Below are 16,108 nucleotides of genomic sequence, written 5' to 3' on the forward strand. Positions count from 1 at the left end.
CTGTGACTAAAGCAAAGCACAGTGTCCAGTAACACAAAGATAAAGGAACATCAGCTTCTGAAAAGAAAATAAAACCTTACCTTACCCTCCGCCGCAAAGCCAAACTTGCAATCCGTTGTGCCTAAGCATCCCAAAATTTCACTCCTCCATACCAAATCCCAGAGTCATTTTACAGACCTCCCATTTCCCTTCTAGTGTTTTATTTCGCAAAGAAAGGCTCACGCTTCTTCTGACTACAAGAAATGTAGCAAGGCTTTACCAAGGAGCTGCTAAAGATAATGACTCACATCATAGACAGCTCAGATAAAGAGCCTGTGGGTGAAGAAAGGAGTTAAAAATTACACCTCAAACCCCACCTCCAGTGTCTCCACCTTCCTTTACCATGCTATGTTCTAATCAAGGGTAACGAGATGGATTCCTTTTGTATTTTTGCTCTCTTGGAAGTCTCCCAAAGCATAAAGAATATTTTAAGCTCCCAAAACAGATGGAAGTGTAAATATGGGCTTTTTTCGTCCCTGAGGCCATTTCTTTTGCAAAGGTTAAATGCATGCTCTAACAGAATATGCATACATCAGCCCCTGGAGCTGAGGGGCTGATGTATGCACAGATCTTCCTATGCCATTTCACACTCCCAAAATATCTTAACAAGTTCCAAAATCCAGCGGGGGAGGGAAGGAGAGAGAGAGAACTCCATGACACCTGGGTTTTGGAAGAGAAAAGCTCAGCACAGTAGTTCTGCCTTAAATATTTAAGACCAAAAGGTTTTCCTTAGATCATTTTATCGATGTGCCTCCTTTTTCTTTTACAGATACCAGATTCAGGTAAACTCACAGATCACACTAGAAGCAGACAGGTGGGAAAGCTGAGCAGCTGAATACAGAAACTTCCTTTCTTCAAGTAACAAGAAACATTTTACGTTTCTGCATTGGTACAAAGAAATTTTTCTGTTGAGCAATTATCTGATGAGAATTATTTTTTACTACAACACTATAACTGTAGGCAATTATTACCAAGTCCTCTTGTTAAGCAGCGAGACCTCATCCTCGAATAAGCAGCATTTCTCCATTTACAGCTCGTGAAACACATACCCAGTGCGTCCTGAAGAACATGACATGCAGAAATGGGCACAAACCTGCCGATTTTGGTGAAAAACCCAAAGCCGTCAGGTGCGGGCTGGCGGCGGCTGCCGAGGAAACTCTGCGGCGCCCTCTGCTGCCAGGCACAGCCCCGGGCGAGACCACACACCCGCAGCGCTGCAACGGGTACGGCGACTCCCGGTGCCCGCACCCGGCAGCCCCGTATTCGTTTCACGCACCTGAACGAGCCTCAGCACCGAGGATTCACAAACAGAACTATCCATGATCACTGTCCATGATCCGGCATGTTTCTGCTGAGCAGCCTTTCATCCCTCCCCATCCCAGCGCCCTGTCCGACACTGGCCACACGCTTCAGACAAGCCCTTGTCGTGCTCTCCCGACAAGGTGAGCCCAGAGCATTCTCCCCGGGGGAAGCAGACAGCTCTGCCCCCTGCCATTCCTGGGGCTGCGCTGCCACTGAAAACAGCCACTTTCGGAAAAGCACTGGCTCTGCTTTTCCAGAATTCCCCGCCTTCCCAGGTGGGCACGCACACCTGGCTCTGCGGCCAGCAGCGACCTGCCCACGGCTGCTCCCTGCACCCCACAGCTTTTATGGGAGCACACTTCATCCCACAGGGAAAGCACGAGCCACGGGTGCTGCTGAGCAGTGCAGATGCTGCTTTCGCACTCCCAAGTCCAGCTAGGGCTGGATCAGAGGAAGGTCTCAGCAGGTTTCTTTCCCTTCCCACACTGTTAATAACATTTCCTTTCCACCACACTGGAAAAACTTCCACTGCAAATCAGCTAGAAAAAGGAAAAAAGCAACAACAGAGTCTGAACTCTCTCCTACTTGAGCAACTGCCCTCTAGTCAGGTGGCTCTGGGAATTCTGTCACAGCCCTGCTCCACCTCCAGGGCCTCCCTCGGCCAGGATGCACACAGCACTCTCCCTCTGGCACACATGCAAGTGCTGAAGAGGCAGGTCATTTGAAGAGGCATTCAGGAGCCAGGTTCTTTTTTTAAATGGTTTGATTAATTTATGAAAGCAACTCCCTTCGGTGGATTTGTCTCTGCTCATCAGGGGAGCCAATGCAGTCCCAAGGCAGTACACATGCTGGAGGAGATAGCTCCGGGGAACAGCCAGCACCACAGTTTTTCCAGCAGTTAAAACCAGACATACCGTGACTCTAAGCGGACTAGAAACAGTGTGAGCAGAATAAAAACAGGTACAAGGTAAACATCTGCCATCTTTGTCATCTGCCAAGCCACAGCTTTGTGTGCTCTCCTCCCATCACAAACCACAGTGACGGGACACACACCGATTAAAGATTTCAGCCACATTTCAAGCAGCCTTGCTCACAACAGGAGTATACAGCGTGACTTACAGTCCTACCAGCAGCCTGGAGCCTGCCTTCCCCAGCTCCATCATGGATCCTGGACACATGAAATCAAACCAGAGAAAGGGCTTTTCAGAAAAAAAACAGGTAAAAGCAATAAACGCTGAGGCAACACACAACAAACTCTGATGCCATTAGAAGCACAGCTCCCTGACATCTGCAATTTTTACTGAAAAGCACTTCCCATTTTCAACTTCCAGAGAGCCACAATTTTCACTGACTTCATGGTTTAGAAGGCAAAATACAGTAGCTAAGGCACCCCATCAGCTGTACCTTTATGGGATACACACAACCTGAGTCCAGCCAGTATCTGGATTCTTGTACAAAATTTATCAAGACACTTCAATTAAGAAGTTGGAAGGAAATTAAAAGAAAATAAACATCAAACATTCACACAAGCAAGCTGATACTAAATGCACAAAAATCCCAATCTGCAGTATCTGTTCGCCATCAGAACGTATCATATTATACTTGTAATTTTACAGGGCAAAATATAAAGCAGGTTACAAACCCCCACTTCCATCTCCACTGCCCAGCCTCTCCTCCACTGCACCTCTGAAGATGAAACACCCCACAGCCACCCAGCACCTCAGGGTGCTCACAGTTACTAACCCACTCCACATTCTAGTTGCTTTGTGTCATTGCAATATAATTCCACACATTTCTGAACTATCAGCAGAATCACAGGAAGCCACGGGGTTAGAAAAGCCCTCCAAGATCACTGAGCGGAGCACAAATCCAAGTCCCCAAGTGCCACATCTGAATGGCGTTTAAATCCCTCCAGGGATGGGGACTCCACCGCTGCCCTGGGCAGCCCTTTTGGGAAAGGCATTTGCCCTAATACCCAACCTAACCCTGCCCTGGCACAACCCGAGCCCACCTGGCAGCACTTACCTGTCAGGGTGCTCTGGAGAGCAAGGTGGTTTCCCTTGAGTGTCCTAAGACATCCTTACTTGCTATTAAAATGATTTCCTAAGTCAAAAAGAACCCCAAAAAAGCAGACTCAAAAGCACTGAGATTTCTTTATTGTTACAATCTTCAGAAGGAAAGTACAAGTTTCTCCAGTGCTCTAACACGGGTAAGAGAGTTTCCTTAGATTTAATCAAGTAGGAAATGGCTTTCAGACTCTGCAAGCCCACAGGCAGTGTTTTGTAATGGTAAAGTTGATTAAAAATGGTCAGGACAACCCACTGAGATGCAAAACACAATGTATGCCTTGTAGTTAATCTTTCACAGCTAGGCAGGAACACGGGAACTGTTTGAAGCCCTGCACAGCTCCACCACAGAGGCACAGGAGCTGCTGGGGCCACAGCTCTGCAATACCAACGTTTTTTCAAATGTACATTAACTCATTTGAAAGATCAAAACAAATTTTAAAACACATGTAGGGAATATGTTTCTAACTCTCCACTTTTATAGAAATTATACTGACTTGAGGCCAATTTCCTTAAAATATGTTAAGGGCCACATCAATAGGATTCAGTACAAATTACATTTGGATTAAGCTTCATTTTGAAAGATAGAGGTTATGTTGCTTCTGGTCAGCATCAAAAACTATTCTTCAAAACAACACATTTGGAGAAAGAAAACAAAAAAGCTTTGGCGTACCATATTCTGCACACAGCTACCAAAGGAACGCTTGTTGCAAATTTCACCCGTAACACTGAAGTTGATTAAACTTTTAATTGCTGCTTTTATGTAGTTTTAAGCTAGATACACAAGTTAATGAACAATTTGTAAGCATCATTAAAGAAATACAGGAAAACCCACAGGGAGGCTCATTTATACATTAAGAAATCAGTCATTTCAATAAAAGCTAAAATTGGATACCACTAATTTCAAACTGATAAAACCCTTCTAAGCAGATTGGAACATTTGCAGTAGAGCATTTTGTCACGCTTAGGCTTAAGAGGGCAGGAATGCCAAGCCTGAATTAACCTTCAGAAAAAGAAAATTACTGGCTTGGGGTTCATTTCAGCTTCTGCCCCAGCTATTACCTGGTTGGGTTCTGCAAGCCCGGGCTTTGAGCCGCTCCCTGTGCTGGCAGGAGCAGGCAGAGCTGCCTGAAGAGCTGTGCCAAAGCACAGCCAGCACCTGCAGCCCTCGCAGGGCCCCGGCCCCGCCGATCGCGTTCCACGGCCCGCGGGCGCTGCACAACACCCACCTGGCTCCAAAGATGTCCTTCTTCGCCAGATCAATGCCCGAAACCACCTTCACCCTGAGGATGCGAGACTCCTCCTGCAGCAGGAAACAAAGTGGGGTTCGTGGTTATTCTGTGGGTCATTTGGGAGATCAACAAGAGGTTAGAAGATAGCAGCCATCTCTCCCCTAGGGAGGATTTGGAAGAGAACTGTCTCTTGGAATCCAACCAGGAGGAGTATTTGACTCCAGTCAGAGCTGTTAAGAGCTCAATAAAGGCAGAGTTAAGAGCAGATAACAGTAATAACATCATAGCGATAATACTGTAACAATAATAGCAATAAAAGTAGAAGAGTATTTGCTGAACAGGGCCATTTCACATCCTAAGTGATCCATATGCCACAAATTCATTCTGCATTGACACTAAAGCTCTTCAAACACAAAGGAAATTATTCATAACATTTTAGTAATGAGAGATGTCTGTGATGTAAAAATCGAGGATACACGGTTAAAAATAAATCCTTAAAATGAATTTCTTTAAGCCTGTCTCACCACCTTGGTGAACGTGCAGAGCTCAAAATCAGCGTTCACGGACAGATGGCAAGTCCTGCAGATGCACATCACTGGAGCAGCAGCCTGATGCTCAGCTGGTCACTTCATTACATGAAGCGCCTGAGGAACGTCAGTAAAAATGGCCTTTTTTTACTTTTGGGTTTTTTTCACCCTGTTTGAGCAACACAAAGAGGCCGCCAAAATGAAACCTGGAAAGTCTTCCACAGAAACAGGTTCCGCAGTCCCCCATATCAGTGATACCTTCTCTCCTCTGATAAGCCTCCCAGAGCTGCAAGATACTGGATTCAATTACAGTAACTTGAGACTCCGTTCCTTGAAACCTGTTCACAAAACAATTACACTTTCCCACAGGCTTCTCCGGGACTGTTTGCTTTAGGCAGCTGGAAGCCAGACACAGCTTTGTCAGCTGTCTTGGCACAGTTTTCCAACTGTGAGGAAGGTCAGGACGAGCCCCAAAGCAAAGCCATCCCCGGGCAGCCCAACTCACCCGCCTGGAAGGAGGCACGGCCAGGGGATCAGAAATACAACAGTCCCATTGAACCTGTCTGCAGGGCAAGTTCCACCCTGGCACGTCCTGCCCCAGGACCTGGGCTGCACTAAAACAACACTGAGACACAAATCCTTCCTGTAAACCTGGCCTTTGGTGTTCCCCCAGCAGCAGTTAATGCTGCAAGGTAGCTTCTGACTAGGGAACAGGATTTTTTTCCCCAGAAGAGCCCAAACCTTACCTGAGAGATGAACAAAACAGCAAGTGAAAAAGAACAATTCAATGGACTCAATATTCGTGGATACTGAAGTTTTTTTCCTACGTGCCATGTGCCTGGTTTTCTAGAGCAGCTTTAATATACAAAAGGCAATGAACTTGCAAATTGTGATCTAGAGAATTCCTTCAGTAAGAGAAGACAGCCTGGAAAAACCCAAGCAGGAACTCAGACTGTTCAGACCTCACTGAAGTAGAGCTAGAGGAGAAGTTGCAAAGCTGTTTCTGTATTAACAGTGCTGCTCAGATTCCCTCTGGCAGGTTCAACATCAACTTCGCTAGAGCGGCACCTCCTTCCTGCACTGAGGGCGCCTCTGCATATGAACTGATTCCAAAGAAATCAAAGAAAAACACAAACAATCCCCCCCACCATCTTTAAAAGAGAAAAAAGGCAAGAGAAGGTCCCACTACTGGAGGATCCCCGAGTGTGTTTTGCAAGATACAAAAGATGATGCTCCAGATGATCTGAATACATTCTCAAAAACATACCTGAAGCCACTTTAAGTATCCCATAAGCTGTGACCCTGTTCCCTCCGAGAAGGCTCTCAGCCTCTCCTCAAAATTCCAATTTAACAAGCAGAACAAGTGCTTTTGCAAATGTTTGTTCCAATTTTCATATGCATGAAATACGTATACGTATAAATGTAATGTTTTAAAAAATAATTAAACCACCTCCTCAATTAGTCACGAGGTCTACCATATGCACCATATGTATTAACTTTTGCTGACTCCTTGCATAGCCATTTCTTCCTTTATCTCCAAGTGTGCTGTGCCTAGGTAAAAAAGGAGTTAAATTATTACAGCAACAGCTGTGATCTCACCTCATTGTCCACCAAATAATCAGATAAAGGACTGCTTGGCTGGGCACAGCCTGAGACTCACAGAGCACCGATTACCTGATGCAGGTTTCCACCCAGCCCTCTCTGAAAAGACTGTACAAGAAAACTAGGATTTTGGTTGGTATTTGTTGTAAACCCAGGGCACAGTGACAAAGATCACTAACCGCAGAAAAATTCCGTGCAAGAAGGCCCAGGATCCAAAGCCCAAATGATAAAGTGATCCCCAGCACAAGCAGAGAACGAGATAAGGAGATGGACTGGGAGGATTAGGGAGAAGTGGGGATGCGACACGGCACGCAGTGAGGCTGAAGGATAACAAACACACAGCTGCCGTCCTAATTTGCAAGTAAACAAACAAGAGCAAGCAAGGCAGGGTAAGAAGGCTGATCAGAGACACGGCACAGCTCTGCGGGACTCGGTCAGGGAATCAGGCGCACACACGGCAGGAGCAGGGCTCCCAGGGGAGCAGCCACACCCAGGGAAACCGGGGCTGCTCCTCCTCCTGCTGGGGAGAGCACAGCGGCTGAGCCACCGCAGACACCCTGCGCCGAGCACCAGAGGCAGAGTGCAGGCGGATGAGGGACGGGTCCCTGACCGGAGCAAGATGGTCCTTCCGCCGGACTCGAAAAGAGCACTTGCTTAATTAACCCGGCTGTATCTCAAAAGGGGAAGAGATGCCAGAAGCAATGGTGTAAGTCCGAGCTCTCTCAGCTGAACAGCGTCAGGTCCCACATGAACTGACGCTGCTGGGCACACGCTCAGACTCCAACTGTCCAGACCACGATCTGACCCACGCAAAAGCTGCAGAGCACAATTTACTGGCACTTAAGTATCCTGACTGAAAGGCTTCCATCACTGATCAATCAAATAACGTATTCTTAAAGAGCAATTACCCGAACTCCGATTTTCTGGCAAGAGTATCCAATACCCCTTCGACTCAGCAAGCAGTGGAGGCAACTGCACACTGCAGGACACAACCTTGGGATACTCCTTCCCTCCTCCTGCACCCAAGGGACCAGCACCCACCCTCATCTGTTTATCATCCCGCCCCATCCTTCCACGAGCAGCCAAATTTTCCTCCTTGCACCATCACAGAGATCAGGAGGCGGGAAATGGCAAGCTGGGAACAGTTAAGGGGAGACAAGGCTTCAGAAGTCACTTGCCACTTGAGTTGCCACTTGCCAAGGGAGAATCTTTGGTTCTGTTCAGAGCTGAAATTACATAGCAGAAAAAACACTTGTCTGGGGATGAGATTAAACTGTATTCACCTTCTGTGCAGGGAGTGAACACCTGACTCTGCCATTTCTGTATTCCACCGAACTCCCTGTGTTCTGTAAAGCACACATCCTAAGCTGCTTTTTGAAGCACAGATTGAAAGAGCAGCTCAGCTCATTCCACAGACATTTTTCTATCCTGTTTCAGCCTTGCGTGGAGCACAATGAGCCTGGAAGAGGCTCCTGGTGCTGCCACTCCCCACCCCGGGTGGCTCCTGCTTCCAGAGGCCAGGCTGTGCTGTGTGCAGCCCCCGAGCCGATGCTGCAGTTCCATGCCCGCCCCGTTCGGATTCGGCACCTACACTGCAGGAGGAATTCCAAGCAGTGCTGTCCTGAGCACTGTGATTCAGTCCTGGGAGCGCGAGGTTGTGCGTGCAGGGGGGTGGCTGGGGACATTCCTGCAGCTGTCCCTGCCCACGCTCCTGTCCCCCAGCTGCTGCAGCCTGCCCTGAAGGGTCTGGTTACCTATTAGTGCTGAGCTTCACCGCGCCTCACGTCCGCACCGACTTCTGCTCTGTCCAATCATTAACACCAAGTTTACATGTTCCTGCCTTCCCCAAACATATCAAAGGTTACAGAGTTCTCCTCTTCGCTGAAGGATAACTTTTACACCGGCCGTGTTCCCTTAGCTGCAGAGTTCACAGTGCCATTTCAGAGGACTCGGCTTATTTAGGTGGAACCAAGCTGTGGAACTGGAAGCCTATTGTAGCTCAAAACCCAGACTTCATCAACAGCGAACGAACCTCAATTCACCTCAGAAAAGATGAAGGAACACAGATGTATTTCCAGATTTAGGAGACTTTTGTATGTATATTTATCTGTATGATTCACATTTTGTTAATTCCTTGTTAAACACACGCTGCATTCACTTTCTGCAGTTGCTCTGGAAAGCCATGTAATTTCTAAGACCCATTAAAGCACTCACATAAAGAAAACTTATTAAGTCCTGCCCCTGGATTAGTAAAATACCCTGGAGCGGGGGAGTTTGGGGAAGAGTTGTGACAGCAGAAGAGAAGGAACGCGGGCCGTTCCTCGCAGCGTCCCGAGCTGCCTTCTCCCCCGCAGGCAGGGCGAAAAGCTGCCCGCTCAAAGGGTGATCCAGGAGATGCAGCTCAGCCAGCACCAGTTACACCCGCACAGAAGTGCCGTAAAATCAACCCGAACAAGTTCTGGAATACACATCTGTATGCCCTAAACGAACACTGAAAGAAAGCCACAGCAATGCAGCCTGGTGTAAGAAGGAAAGCTGCACATGTCAGCTTCCAACAGGACGGACAATCCCATGACACACGTAACGTACGCATTAAGAGAACAGCCTGAAATAACAATCGATGGGGGTATAAAATTAGAAGGCTGACTCGTTTAAATGAACAGACAAGTGTGAAAGGCACAACGGCTGGATCGATGCAAACCAATATTTGAACAGCTGCCACGCAGCCCAGGAAGATTAAACATTTAACGTGTTTTTCCAAAGGTATATAAAACCACCTCCGAGTCACACACCCCACGATGGGCAGGTCACTCTCCCGTTTCCCGAGGGGCACGCAGCCGCAGCCGGCCCGCGTGGGTCGCCAGGCTGTCACCGAGCGCAGCCCGCGGCCCTGGCACCGAGAGCGGCACTTACCGCGGGAGCCCCGGCCAGGAGCTCCGGCAGGCACCGCTGCCGCCGCCGCCTCCGCACGCACACGCGGAAGTTCAGCCACGGCGGCAGTAAATGACCATCCCCAAGGCAACCAGGGGAAAGGCCAGCGCGCTTGGGTTTCACCCGGAGAGAGCTTCACCTGAGCCACGGCGGGGGAGTGTTGGTTGGGTTCTCTCTGGCTTTTTTTTTCCCCTTCTCTCTATAGACAGCTTTGATTCCAACCCGTGATAGGCGCCAGCGAGGTAAATTTCCACTGACTGCCAGGAGAGAAACCAGATCCCACTGGAATGTTACCTGCACATAGAGACTCTGTGAATCCGGTTTCATCCACAGAGCACCTCAAGTCTAGATTTATTAAATCTGAAAGTTTGCAAAACATAACATACTAAAAAAGATAACATCTTTAACTCAGTGTTTTGGTGGCAAAACAAATCCAAATGGAAAAGACAACAAACCTTTAATTCAATGTTTTAACTGTGGCACTTCTGGTTTCCTGAATGAAAACCCAAACACAGAGCCCGGTGTGCTACACACACACACAGTCACCCGAACACACACTGCTCTTAATTCTCCCCATTTGCAGGGGGAAAACCAACCAGGATCTGCAGTTCCAAAGTAAAATCAAGTATGTGTCGTCTATTTAAGGGCCAGTGTGGGCCACAGCAAGCCTAATAACCACGTTAGGCTTCTCCTAAACCTCCCAGCAACTGACACCAACTTCAGTGGCAGAAGAGTTGAGCTGATTCTTTACTTTCCTTTGGTGGATTAAACCAATCCACATATGGCTGAGGGAAAAAAATGTCCTTTAGGAAGCTATTCCAAATCACCCTCCCGCAGGGAGTACCCCCAAATTGGCTTGCCCTGCTCTGAGGGGCGCCTCCCTAACATCAATCAGCGCTGGGCAGCCCAAGAGGGAGAATCCAAGTGGGGTGCCCTGTCTGACGGGCTGCCACCATCACGGCCAGGGAAGGCAGTGGGAGCACCCCAAGGAAACAGCTCCATCTCTGAGGACATCACAGTGACTTTCTGAAGGCCACGGCAACAGAATGCGGTACGTCTCACTATAATTCTTGCAATATCTTACTAATCTTGAAACTCTCCGCGGACATTTTGCCAACAGTGTTTGATAAAATCTCAGTTGTGCAATGCAAACAAAATCATGCACCAGGGCTATGACCCAAATCTCCACTCTCCTCTGCAAGTTCAGCACAGAAAACAAACTTAAAATGTCACTTGGTGAACAACTCATCTGGCTCAAGCAGGGACCTTAAAATCTCCTTCCAGCTTCACCACATGCAGCCCAGCTCAGAACTTTGTCCTTGCATGTGTTCATCACACTCCTCACCCAATCCAAGAGTAAATGAGGCTGGGCCTTTTCTTACCCACACAGCTCTCAACCCTCGCTGCAGGATACAATGTATTTGTGAAAAACCCATTATTTTCTCCACAGATCACAAAATTAGAGCAACTAAACCGAAAAGCTTTTGGAGGAAAGAAGGCTACGCAGTTTGCATCATAAAGACCATCCTGGCTACAATGCACTGGTCAGTTCGTGGAGCATACTTGGTCCTCCAGAGCACTCCTGGCCAAGCAAGGATTCTCACACAGCAGGAATCATAAGATGAAGCAAACACCAATAAGCATTAAAAGAACTGCAGAGTTTGGAGAACTCTGGTATTCATAAGCTCACAACAGAAAAATATTACATGTTTTACAACAGTGATTTAGGTCCTGTTTCAGACCTCTGAAGAAGAGGGACTATATCCATGTTTTCCTTGGCTGGAATGCCACACTCAGCAGAAAAAAAAAACAGCAGGCAGAATTTCATCAAGGCACAAGTTTGTCTTACAGGCAGCCTACAATGATGTTGCTCTTCCATGGGGACAAGCCAGCAGAAAAGAGCACACAAAACTGGACTGAGCAAGGGAGAACACAGACATCAGGAGCGGCGCAGGGGGATCAAAGGTACCCGCACATCAGTGGCAGCGCGTGGGACCAGGAGTCCAGATGCCCAACCCAGTGCTGAAGGCACACCATTAACAAACAGGCTCAAACCACAGTGCTGCCCTCGTTAAAATCTCCTTACAAGGTATCTTTACTACCTGTTTTCAAAAACTAAGTGTTCCCAGTGAGTTGTCATCTATTTTTATAGAAACTCATTGAACTCCACGCAGGTAGATACACTTGGGCAATTCTAGCAGGTGTGTTGAGCCAGGCCGCCTGTGAGCTTTGGAAATACCTGAGAGGATGCAAAAGAACTTCCATTTAATGGACCTGCTGTACTGCACAAGACTCTTTTCTCCTTATTTAACTGTCAGACCTATTTATATCTTATAAAAGAATTCATGTAAGCAGAACATTGTTTTCTGCACAACCTCACTGACTGAGCTTGTGCCTCAGGCAGCAGTCACAGAATCATTACAGCTGGGTGAGACCTCCAAGATCACCAAGTCCAACCTTCAACCCCATACCACAATGCCCACTAACACCCTAAGGGCAGGAGGGTATATTTGCTGAATCATCTGTGCATGCCATGCACTTACAGTCTAGGAAATTCTCCTTCCAAATAAAACCTTCATCTGCTTTTCTCTGGACAAGACAAGGGAAGGGTTTAATCTTAGGTGGGAGCAGAGAAAAAGAAAAGCATTTGGTACTTTTGCTATTAAAAACCTGGACAAAGCTTTGACTAGGAGTAACTGGTGTGTTTGCAGCAATCTGTGACCTGACAGTGACTCTCCTCTATGGACTTGGCTTTAAAAATGAAAAAAACCCACAACGAAACCACCCCAAAACCCACACCTAATCTTGATATTGCATGACAGACCAGCACCAAGACCATCTGCATCCATTTGAACATTTACTGTGAATTTCAACGGAAAATTTCTTTAAGTCTGACAGGACTTCTTTTCCTTCCCTCTGGGGACACAGAAAGCACACTGATTAATTAAAACATCAAGGTTTTATTGAAACAAGTACCCCACTTTCTGGCATGCACAAACTACCATAAAACAAAGGAATGATGGTTCTCTGTGTAGGATTTTGCCAGGACACTGGCCCTGACACTGGCAAAAGAACAAGGCAGGTTGGTTTAATTTCAAATCCTCATTATCCTCAGGTCAGGGCCCACACAGATCCATTACTTTCCAGCAGTACTTCAAAACTCCCTAGGCAAAAGAGAACCACGAAAAATCCACGTCCCCAGTGGATATGTGACAACCCCGGCTAGTAACAAGAAAGGGGCTGAATTCCCAATTAGCAGCCTGCAGTAAGGACTCACAGAAGGACCTGACAGGAGGACTTGCTTTCAAAGCAGCTGCTCTAGCACAGCACAAAGGCTTTTACCTTACACTAAATCAACCTCTGATACACTTGTATTTTCATTCTTTTTGAAAAAATGTTAATCATCCTGAACTGGTGGGTTTTGATCTCGTGAAATGCACTAGGCCCTTAACATTCAAACTTTTAAAAAGTGAAAAACTACGCCTCACACCTAATGCAATCACCTTCATTTTTCCTATGTGAAAAACGTGAAATGGCACACCAATCTAGTGTAATGCTGTATTTTAGACTACCAGTTCCCACAAAAATCCACCCATTTACCCAAAAGCCTCCATCAGCAGGCAGCAGACACACCCGCTCCCCGCCTGAATTCAGCAGTGATGTTACTCTGGTTAACGATATTCCCAACTCAGGGCCAGGCTGGCCTTGGAGCAACCTGGGCTAGTGGAGGGTGTTGCGCAGCAAGCAAAGATCCTGTATCAAACAGGGGAGGCTGAGCTGCATTTACTCCAGTAGCCCAGCTAGTCACCCACAGATCACACAAACATGTTTATGTAACCACAATCTATATTCTTGTTAGATATTTAATGATTCCAGACCATAAACCATCAGTGGCTGCACTGTTTAATGACAAAACACACACTCAATAAAACCGTAATCCAACAATAAACTGTGATTGGAGGCTCATTTCTAACCCAGATAACTCCAGGGGTTGATTCACGGCACACACCCACAGCCCGGAGCTGCACCGCTGGCTGTTCCACCTGGAGGAAGATGGGACAGGGAGCTGCTTAAGCAGGCTTTGCTGGAAAAGCCTTGAGAGCAGGAAAACTACCCCAACTGACAAGAAAATGCCGGTGGGACTCTTAAAACCTGAAATATCTCTGAACTTCTTGTCTCAGAACGACACAAGGCTCAGGTACCCTGGGTGATGGACACTGCCATGCCAGGCTGGGAGAAGAGCTGGTTACACTGCAGTTACTTTGGGATAGCAGAACCCACAGCCCACGGAGTGTCTGATGGGAGGCAGAGCTCTTGTTACTGCTCTGCAGAGGCCGGGGAAAATGGATTTACTTGTGTGAGAGGCTGTCTCAATGGCCAAAAGCAAAGAGGCTGAGGGAGGTGGGTTTGCTCAGACTGGAGAAGGCAGTAACTCCTAATTCCTGCGGATCACAGCCTGACACCTGCAGGGAATTTAGCCTGTACTTTTCACATTTTAGCTGCTGTAATGGCTTACCTGCAGTAGCTTTAGCTCAGGGCAGAAGTTGGGAATGTCAGTTTTCACAGAGACACTTCATTTTCTGACACAGTTTGTTTTGTTGCATGAATCATCCTATTATCCAACCAGAAATTAAATTAGATCTTCCAGCTTTTGGCTGCAGTTAATAATTAATGTTACTGTATGAGTTTCCAACCTCCCCTGGTGAAAAAATTCTTCCAAACACATTAACATTTCAGTGAGTGGTGTTGTCAGTCCCTCCAGTAGTTCACTCCTTAGGCTTCTCCATCTTGATCAAGTTTCTTTTTTTAAAAGAATAACAAGTCTAGCCTCTAGCAGTACCTCTTGTCCAGTAAAGCTCTGCTCCCCAAGAATTTCTCGTCTGGGGGAAGAATCACTCCATTACCGCCTCTGCCCAGATCAGGAGAGAAAAACCAGCCACTCCAATCAGTGGAAAGGCCCAGTCAATGGGGAAGGGATCTGCTCCCACCAGAAACATCTCATGTCAGGCTTTTGGACCCTGGTTGTGGTCCTGCTGCATCCAACCTACTTACACACCACGTTCTACCTCCTTCTCCTCCTTCCTCTCCTGCTCACTTTACAAACACAGCAGCCCTTGACAAAAGTTTTTGTTCATTCTGAGTATTTATTTGTCATATAAACGGATAGCCTAGGGCTAGCAGGCTCTATGGTGTCTCACAAAGAAGGAGAAAACTGCTCAGTTACTAATCCAGGCTTAAGGCTGACTAGATTTGGGCAGTTGAGCAGGAGCAAACACAGCCCCTCCTGGCTGGAAGGACAAATCCCACAGTGGAAATCATCTCCACTTCTCCAGGGCATCCACTGACACATAGGGATATGTTACAAACAGCCAAAGATGAGAACAGAATTTAAGGTGCTGTGAAAAATAACTGGAGTAAAAAAATACATTAACAAGAACATGCCCAATGCAGGAGACTGAGCAATTCAGCTGCAGTTCTCTCCCATGCACACATGTACTGAAGGTGCTTTTGAAGAGGAAGAAAAGTAGGTACTATCTCAATGTAAAGGCTTTTTTTTTCTTTCAATGGAATGTGCTTGTCTTTTACACACTGTAAAAGAACAGACTAAAGAAAACCAAATACAGTGATAGTGCTACCAAGCCTTTTTTTGTTTGTACTAATGATTTCTGTATATATACTGATGGTGGAAGGCTTGGAAGGGTTTTTCGGGGGTGGAATGTTGCTTGCATTGGTTGTTAGATTTGGGGTGGCTGCTTGTTTTGGTTTTTAGTTTTGTATTAATTGTTTATGTGGAATTCCTTCAAAATTTGTAACATCCTATCAATAAATGGACTGTTGCCGGACCCAGCCCAGAGGTTAGCTCAGTCACTTGTTCCCAAAATGGTACTTGACACTGACTAGACTAAGAAACACTCATTACAATATTCACCCTCATTATCTAAAACAAAGGCGGCACTTTGTGTCCTGCCAGGCATTCTGGATGCAAACTGGGGCTCCGTGCCCCAAACAGAAGGCACATTCAGAACCCATGTTTTGCAGAAGCGCTGCAATAGGGTCACTCATTCAGCATCCCAGAGCAGGACCTTGTCCTGGGGGAGCACAGATGCATGTTCCTCTAAGAGGCAGAAAAGGAAGGGAGCACAGGGCACAGCAATGCTGAATTCCTCAGGCAAGTTGCAGGTAGTGGATCAGCTTCCACAGCAACCAGCTGTGTAATGAAATTATTGCTTCTACCTGCTTATTCTTGACCCTGTATCCCATTGCTACCTGCAGAGATGATGAGGTACACACAGGGCTGGTTGCTCCTGACACCACAAGGACTTTTAGAGAGCTCAGTCAACAACCTCGGAAATAAAGAACAGGATTTTTCTTCCGAGAACACAAATGCGTATTACAGTGACTGAAGTAC

The 16,108-nt window shown here is 46.9% G+C and overlaps 1 protein-coding gene and 1 long non-coding RNA gene across 4 annotated transcripts in view; one reads left to right on the forward strand and one right to left on the reverse strand.

Annotated features, from left to right (window-relative positions):
- The window catches only part of LOC136288007 (uncharacterized), a 29,339-nt gene extending 25,093 nt beyond the window's left edge, over nt 1-4,246 (forward strand). The window contains exon 4 of the long non-coding RNA XR_010720465.1: nt 809-4,246. This is a non-coding gene — a long non-coding RNA (uncharacterized lncRNA). The remainder of the gene's footprint in view (nt 1-808) is intronic.
- Nucleotides 1-16,108, reverse strand: part of NEDD4L (NEDD4 like E3 ubiquitin protein ligase) — an 81,730-nt gene that overhangs the window by 51,589 nt on the left and 14,033 nt on the right. For all 3 annotated transcript variants that reach the window (XM_066180653.1, XM_066180655.1, XM_066180654.1), the window contains exon 2: nt 4,637-4,710. In XM_066180653.1, coding sequence (XP_066036750.1) covers nt 4,637-4,710 — 74 coding nt within the window. The remainder of the gene's footprint in view (nt 1-4,636; nt 4,711-16,108) is intronic.

The sequence above is a fragment of the Chamaea fasciata genome, unplaced genomic scaffold, assembly GCF_029207755.1.
Source record: "Chamaea fasciata isolate MVZ Bird 193981 ecotype frontalis unplaced genomic scaffold, bChaFas1.0.hap1 SCAF_4, whole genome shotgun sequence".
Taxonomy (NCBI): domain Eukaryota; kingdom Metazoa; phylum Chordata; class Aves; order Passeriformes; family Sylviidae; genus Chamaea; species Chamaea fasciata.